The sequence below is a fragment of the Rhincodon typus genome, chromosome 31 (assembly GCF_021869965.1).
Source record: "Rhincodon typus isolate 14 chromosome 31, sRhiTyp1.1, whole genome shotgun sequence".
Taxonomy (NCBI): Eukaryota; Metazoa; Chordata; class Chondrichthyes; order Orectolobiformes; family Rhincodontidae; genus Rhincodon; species Rhincodon typus.
In genome coordinates this window covers 17,039,896-17,048,181 of record NC_063362.1, presented here as the reverse complement: position 1 = coordinate 17,048,181, position 8,286 = coordinate 17,039,896, and the positions used below count along the sequence as shown (strand labels likewise).

Here is an 8,286-nt window from a genome sequence, read left to right as displayed (position 1 = left end):
CCATTGCGGAATCTGTGTGTCAATCACTTCTTAGGTACAGTCTTTCATTTTCTATTCAGTAGTCATTGAATGTCAATCTGATAAATACTGAACTAGGAAGATGGATATGGGAATGAAATGGGACATAGGACAGGGATTAGGTGCATCCCACTAAGACAGCAATGATGTGGCTTCTCCCATAGTACTGATTTAACACTGCCCAAAATTACAAGTAATATTCTCTGTGACTGTGACCATGGTGCATTATCCCTTTATACCATTCTCAACCTGTTTGTAATCTTGGACATGGATGATCACATCATCCTCCTTCAATGCCTCACCTCCATTGGCCTGTTCATTGAGACGGCATTCATTTTATTTCAAATTCATCTTTCTGATCATGCAGAGCATCTCCAGCAATGGTTCCCTTCCTTCCCCTGCACTGTTAACTTGAAGGCCCAGTCTCTGTAAAGGTCAGTGCACAGAATAAAAATGTATCTTTCTTTCGAAATAAAAACTGAAAGAAATGCAGATACCGGAAATCAGAAACAAAACTAGAATCTGCTGGAAAAACTCAGCAGGTCTAGCAGTATCTGTGAAGAGAAATCAGAATTAACATTTCAGGTCCAGTGACCCTTCCTCAGAAGCCTGCAATTTCTACTTTGTATCTTTCTTTCATTGTGTCTGAGACTAGCTGTAGTTCTACAGTATCGCCACCAGGTGTCACCTAGCCCTAGACAACCTTCCTGCAGACACTGCTCTAAATCCCAAGTCACCAGCACCAACAGTCGATAGCACTGCTGCCTAGCTCCCGATTCCCGAGTCCTTGACTGTGAATGCTCTGTGCGGTGTGATTACGCAACAGGACCGTAACATTGGGACGTGGATCTCTTTTCTATGAAGGGGACTATGGTGATTGGAATGACGGCCAGGTGGATCCCATTGACTATGAGATCCCCAATTGGGGTTGTTAATCAGGGAGCCTTGGCTGACAGATATAAACAGGAGTCTCAGAGAGTCTCCTCATTCTAGGGATTGGCTCTGAGCTGACTGGTCAGAGTGCATGTACTGTGCACATATAACTAAAGGGTGACTTGATGACGGGGTACCGGCCTTTGTGCAGCTATTTCAGGGACACTGTTGTTTGAGATGGTAGTTCCACATTCATTGCCATTGACCACTGATTGCAAACATAAAAATACTACAAGAAAACTCTGAATTTACAGAATTAGTTGCTGCCACATATTTGATTAGCAAACGAATCAAATTTTAGTACTGCAGGTTTTTGAGGTGGAATCAGATTCAACTTCCAAAGAAGAATGTGGAGTGGGAGTGGTTGAGCAAAACTAATTAGATAGCTCTTTCAAGTCGGTCCAAAGGACTGAATAGCCTTCTATAATATCATCTGGTTTCCTGTCCTACTCATGCTTGTGTCTGTTACTGCCATGAACTCTGTCTCTGCAGGCTGGCTCTCCTTTGAAGGCATGCTGCTGTTTTACACTGACTTCATGGGGGAGGTGGTGTACGGCGGTGACCCCAAGGCCCCTCATGACTCAGAAGCATTTCAGAAATATAATGCGGGAGTGAGCGTGGGCTGCTGGGGTATGTGCGTCTACGCATTCAGTGCTGCTTTTTACTCAGGTAGGGAATTTGATCTCCTGGTGTGTGGGACTCTGTTACCTACAGGTTCAAATGCATGAGATTCCTCTTGCCACATTTTTTTATTTCCTGCTGTTTTGATATTGATACGATGAATCCTAAGTGTGTTAAATATTTTTCCAGAGTATGCAATAATTGAGTACAGGTAAAATGTCCATGCACAGAATCTCTATTGCATGCCATAAGACAAATTAAGTTGCTGACCACAATTCAATGACAGATCTTCTATAGCAAGATGCAATGACTACACATGTTACACCATGACCAGAGGGTCCTTTTAAAATATTGAATTACAGACTGTGTTCATGCTCCTGACCGCCATTTCCAAATTTCTACTGGAAAAGAACCTATGTGAATTTTGAATAAGAACAGCACAGAGTGAAAGGGCAGTGATACCAGTCACTAAATGGTATGCATGTGGATCTTACCTGAAGGTCAAGATTATGATTCAGTGGGTGAGAACAATAGTCACGGATCCATCCACTTATCACAAATGGGAAACTTAGTGTCAAATCTGGGGAATTGAATTTAGTAATCACATTGAGTAATGTGATTTGGCTCAGGAAAAGAATCAGGAAAGAAGATCTGAAATCCATAGTTTGGAAAACATATTTGAATGCAAAATTATGCAACAAGCTTACATTGCAGAAGGATAGTATGCTGACAGTATTAGTTGACGTAAAGTGGAGCATAAACCATAAAACAGGTCAAATGGTCAGTTTTGGAGCTGTGAATTCTATGTAATAATCATATAAGGAATTTGCAAAAATATGCATCTGTGCTCATTTTGCACTTTTTTTTAGTAAAACACCAAAATCTATGAACACCCACGCTGTGGGCCGGGACACCATGTTCATTGGGCAGGATGACAATGTTGACTGTGGGTATGGTGGCCATGTTCACAGGGCAAGGTAGCCATGTTGACTGTGGGCACATTCACTGGCCAGGGTGGCTACGTTGACTGTGCACAATGTGGTCGTGTTCATTGTGGGCAGGATGGCTATATTCACTATGTGCAAGGTGGCTATATTCACTATGTGCAAGGTGGCTATATTCACTATGTGCAAGGTGGCTATATTCACTGGGCTATGTGTCCATGTTGACTGTGGACAGGGTGGCCATGATGATTGTGGGCAGAGTTACCAGTTTGGCTCAGTGAGACGTAATCTTTAGCGTAAATGTAGCTTTGTTTCTTCTCTGAGATTTCTGCATGTAAACAAAAAATAAAATAGAAAATCTGGGCTTGGAAGGTGGCAGCCAAAATCTGGAAAGCTAGATACTTTCTATGATAAAGGTTTCTATGTAACATGTATTATCTTGTTCTTCCTCTTTCAGCTGCATTTGGAACTGCTGTGAATTGCCCAATTTTTCTGGTTGTATTTTAGATTTTCAACAGTTTTCTAATTTAGTTTTGTTCCTGTTGATGTACACAAGCTGCAGGGGCACCTCCGAGGCTAGGGGAATTCTTAATTGGATAGTCACACCCCAGATCTCTGCCTTTGTAGAGAAGTGTGAAACACACTTAACTTCAGAACTCATCACAACAAAAAACAGGATTTGAATATCTGGAAAATCGAGCCACAACCTTTTCATAATGTTTTTTTTGGAATGTGGAATAAAACCTGAAAGCCATTCTTCAAAAAACTGTCTTTTTGAATAACATATTCTCTATTTGTTTCTTAATTTCAGTCACTCATTAGGAAACTACCTTTATATCCCAGTTAGCCACTGAGCATCCACTTCATCTACCCTCAATTACCAAATGAAAATCATTAATAGCCCCATTTACCACACAGTATCCTCTACATATATTCCCATGAACTCAAAGAATAGCTGCCAACACTAAAAATTTAAGATCAAAGTTAGTTACCGAGTTACTGAAGTTGGTGAAAGTGGAACGCAGTGTGAAAAACGTTTACAATCACCAGGGAGCCGACCACCCTAACACATCACCATCCAACAGCCACAGCCTAAACCATCGCCACCCCACTCAGTGACCCTCCCCCTACACAGCTACCCAACACCCAACCCCCAACACCCACCACCTCAAGACCCACATCCCAACACCGCCACCCAAACTTGCATCCCAACATTCGCCACCCAATAATCACCACCCAACACCCACCACCGAGATTCCAACATCCACCACCTAATAGCGGCCACACAACACCCACCACCCAACACCAACCACCAACATCCACCACCCAATACGCAACATCCATCACCAACACCCGCATCCTAACAGCCACTACCAACACTCACCACTCAACACCCAACAACCACATCCCAGCACCCACCACCAACACCCACCACTCAACACCCAACACCCGCACCCCAACACCCGCCACCCACCAACCACCACACAACACCCCTCCACCACACACCACCTACCACCTGCCACCCAACATCTGTCACCCAACACCTGCAACCCAACATCCACATCTCAACACCCACCACCTGCCATCCAACACACACCACTCAACACGCAACACTCAACACCAACCAACCAACACCTGCCACACAATACCCAATACCCACCACACAAAACCTAACACCCACCACCCAACGTTCACATTCAATGCCAAAAACCCACTAATCCACACCCAATACCCGCCACCCAACGTCCGCTACCCAACACCCACCACCCAGCACATGCCACCCAGCACCCAACACCTGCCACCCAGCACTCAACACCCAGCACCTGCCCCCAACACCCACCGCTTGACATTCAAAATCCAGCACCTAACACCTGCCACCCACTACTCAACACTCACCACCCATCACCCAATACACTGCCATACCACATTACCCAATATCCCTCGACCCAAACCCCACAATCTAAGGTGCTATCTTCTTAGAAGTTGTATTTACATGAAAATTAACTCTGTTTCTCTCCACTCAAATACTTACTGACCTGCTGAATATATTCAGCATTTTCTTTTTTTGTTTCAGATTTCCATTCTTGCAGTATTTTGCTAATGCATGACCATCTGGCACAGTGCACCCACAATCTGACAACCAATAAACTACCATCCAAGTGTGACATCTCTGGGCATCAAACCATGGCCACCAGCAGCCAAGTAGCTGTTGTTCTATCACCTGTTTCTTATTTTCTACAGCACTCCTGGAGAAACTGGAGGAATACTTCAGTATCCGAACTCTCTACTTCTTTGGCTATCTATCCTTTGGGATTGGCACTGGCATTGCCACTCTGTCCAGGAACAGCTATGTTCTTTTATCGCTCTGTGTCACATATGGACTGCTGTTTTCTTCACTTTGCACTCTACCCTACTCGCTGCTGTGTGAATACTACCACAGCAAAAAGGTATAACCACATAAAGGTTACAAAATTATAAACTAATCATTCAACTGGTACCTTGAGTATTTTGAGGTTGAGGTACATTCTGGAGAAAAGGGAAACTGGGAGTCAATTCAGGGTGTACTTCTTTAATTAGTTTCAGACTGGGATTTGAGAGTTATAAGATAATGGAGAAGGCGATTGCTCTCTCCTTCCTTGCCTCGTGAGTATTTGATGGGACAGTGTAAACAGCTTTACTCCATATCTAGCCCATTACACATCTGTCTTGGATAGGTTTGATGGGAGAATGTAGAAGGATTTCTTTGGTATCCAAGTCATGCTGGACCTGTCCTGGAGATGTCCAGTAACTCTGGAGGAAGATGTTACAATTTGGGTTAGGACTTTGGCATTGGTGTCAAATGCTAGTTGGGAACAGTTAACCTTGATTTTGCCTTGACTAGCCAATAAATGAACAGAATGCATGCGCCAAAAGGGAGCATCTCAACAAGGAAATAGCTGCAGCCTGCCTGGAATTAAGGAAGACAGAGAGCCTCATTTTAAACTCCTTCATCATCTGTTTGGCCACCTTTGTGGAGGACACACACACACACACACACACACCCCCCACCCATCTCCACAGGACTCTCGGTGGCTGCAGCTGTGGCCAGGTAAGCCTGGGGAGGAACTCTGAGTCTCTCTGCAGTATAGCTCCCCATCACTAGTCAGCTATCAGGAGGCAGCTGCTATGCTCCCAACACCACAGGAACCCACAGGCTGAATGCAAAATTTAAATTGGCCTGTCTCCCATTGCTTTACTCGGTCTATAATTGGTGTTAACTTTTCTTTGGCTGTGGATAGCGTCAGCCTTGACCGGGGATTCCTCAAATGGCTCAGGAGAGGTATGGTGCGATAAACTGACATGCCTGCCAATAGCAGGAAATTACAGATCTGCCCACTGTCCATCAGCTCAAGAGATACCTTCCCAGCATCAATTCACCTTCAGGATGGTGTACAAAACTGGAGTGTTTAAAAGTTATCAAAGCCTTTTTTTTGATGAGTTGTGCCATCAATCTACTGTAATGACACTAATGCGAATGCATTTCTTTCTCTAACACAGCTGATGCTATTGTTGTCTAGTTTGTAGGACCGAATGCGAATGGGACCAAGCGGGGGATGGGTGTGGACATTTCACTGCTGAGCTGCCAGTACTTCCTTGCACAGATCATCGTTTCCATAGTGATGGGACCACTCACATCAGTCGTGGGCAGTGCCAATGGGGTAATGTACTTTGCCAGCCTGACCTCCTTCATCGGGTGCTTGTACTCTTCTCTGTTTGTGATTTATGACATCCCTCTTGATGATAATGGTGAGGAGCAGACTCCCCTCCTCATGAATGTCTGACTTAGCAAATTCCACTTTCAATCTGTTCAAGGAACTGACTCCTAGAATAAGCCACTGGACATTTGCACTTTCCCCAAGATCCCACAACATTAAGTCATCATTATTCAAACAGGAACAGAAACAATGAAGACTAATTCCTCCTTTTTTCTAATTGGTGCTGGTACCTCAGATATAAATATATATATAAAATATATAAATAACAAAGATGTTGACTAGTTAATTAGTGCGAGTAAAATGCATGGTTTGCAAGTGATCCGGTTCTACTCCATTCAGACAAGTGACTGACGCCTAACGGGAAGCCTCAACCACATGTTGGTCATCTAGGAGAAGCCTTGTTTGCAACATGCAGCCAACCAAGAATTGAAATGGCAGTATGTGTCTGTTTCAATTCCAGCCTTAAAGACTGACTCCATTTCTCCAGGTGATCACTATGGAAGATGCTAAGGCTTTGTTCAAGTTCAAAAGTGGTTCAAAAGTGAAATATTCCCAACAGGAAGAATACAGTGGTTCATTGGCACGGCAAGGTACTACAAATATCATAAATGACCCTCAGAAAATTCCAGCTGGCAGTTTTCTCCAATGTTTGGCCATGGTGGGAGAGTTTTTTCAGCCTGTGCAAGGACTCAGTGTATCTCCCCTACTGTGTCAACTCAATCATGAGAAACACCCAGTGAAACTGAGCTCTAATTTCATAATAACATTCATGGAAAACTCAAAATCTATCCAGTAACTCACCTCAAGCACACGGAATAGGCGAGTTCCACATTGCATCTCTAGTCTTCCCTCGGTCTTAACCAAACTCAGTTGGGTGGCAACAGCATTTGTAAATGTCCACAGTGACCTGGGTCAGGGAAATCAGCCTTGCCTACCACTTTATAAGCTATCCAGCGACTTTCTGTTTTATTCATTCATGGGGTATGGACTTTGCTGGCTAGGCCGGCATTTATTTCTCATCCCTAATTACCTTGAAAAGGTAGTGGTGAGCTGTTTTCTTGGACTGCTGCAGTCATTGGGGTGTAGGAACACCCAGAGCTGTTGGGAGGGAGTTCCAGGATTTTGATCCAACAAGTGAAGGAACAGCGATATAGCTCCAAGTCAGATTGGTATGTTGCTCAGGGAGGTAGATTACAACTGGTTGTGTTCTCTTGTGTTTGCTGCCTTTGTCCTTCTGGTTGGTAAAAGTTGCAAGTTGGAAGCTGCCGTCAGAGGATGGGTCAGCAGACATGTATGGCATTGGTTGAAGACAGAGGAAGTGCTGTTCTTTGTGAGCAAGGAGTCTGTCAACATCTCAGATGTCTCACAAGTTGCACCAAAAACATTTAGTACCATAAGCAGTAATTATTTGAGCGATGCATGGGAGAGAACTCATACTATGAATTTAGGAGGGTAAGAGATGTTCATCATGATTTATCTCCACACGTACTGGTACTATTAAAGAGTTTTGATGGTTAAACAAGTTGCCTGAATTTTAAAAAGAAGTATTACTGCAAGTACATTGACAGCACATTATAAATATTACAGTATGTGCATACAGGCAAAGATTTTGTGTGTATGTACCAGGGAATTATAACATGGTTAGACAAAGAGTAAAGCTTCCAATCCACTGCCCCATCAGATACTCACAGGGTAGGTACAGATAGTTTCCTGCTGAGGTTATAAGTAATTATTTTCATTGAGCATTACTATACTCAGTCCCTCTCAGGGTTCAGAGTGTACTTCCCCTTTTCTGGTGCAGTGAGTAGAATCTAGGCAGCACAGTTTGGAAAACATAACAACATTTATTGCCTCCCTATAGAACTTGCTTTGGGCAACAAGGCAACTGAAGAACATGACACACACCTTCTCTAAAGCTTGATAGGTAAACATGCCTCTATGAAATCATGATGGGGAACCTCATTGAATTACTTCAATTGAGCTCTGTGTGTGCATCAAAATCACCGGACTTCAGG

The 8,286-nt window shown here is 43.6% G+C and overlaps 1 protein-coding gene across 1 annotated transcript; it reads left to right on the top strand.

The window, feature by feature from the left end:
- The first annotated feature begins 9 nt into the window (after window positions 1-9).
- LOC109933502 (proton-associated sugar transporter A-like) lies at window positions 10-6,444 on the top strand. The gene is made up of 4 exons (XM_048615211.1): window positions 10-34; window positions 1,444-1,620; window positions 4,758-4,963; window positions 6,074-6,444. Exons 2-4 carry the CDS (start codon window positions 1,464-1,466, stop codon window positions 6,335-6,337), a joined length of 627 nt encoding a protein of 208 aa, XP_048471168.1. The 5' UTR covers window positions 10-34; window positions 1,444-1,463; the 3' UTR covers window positions 6,338-6,444.
- Window positions 6,445-8,286: the final 1,842 nt, after the last annotated feature.

Bases quoted from the DNA above. Each gene is read 5' to 3' on its own strand.
- LOC109933502 (XM_048615211.1), top strand. From the start codon at position 1,464: ATGCTGCTGTTTTACACTGACTTCATGGGGGAGGTGGTGTACGGCGGT. The intron at 1,621-4,757 runs GTAGGGAATTTG...TATTTTCTACAG, and splicing joins CAGTGCTGCTTTTTACTCAG to CACTCCTGGAGAAACTGGAG. The intron at 4,964-6,073 runs GTATAACCACAT...ATTGTTGTCTAG, and splicing joins AATACTACCACAGCAAAAAG to TTTGTAGGACCGAATGCGAA.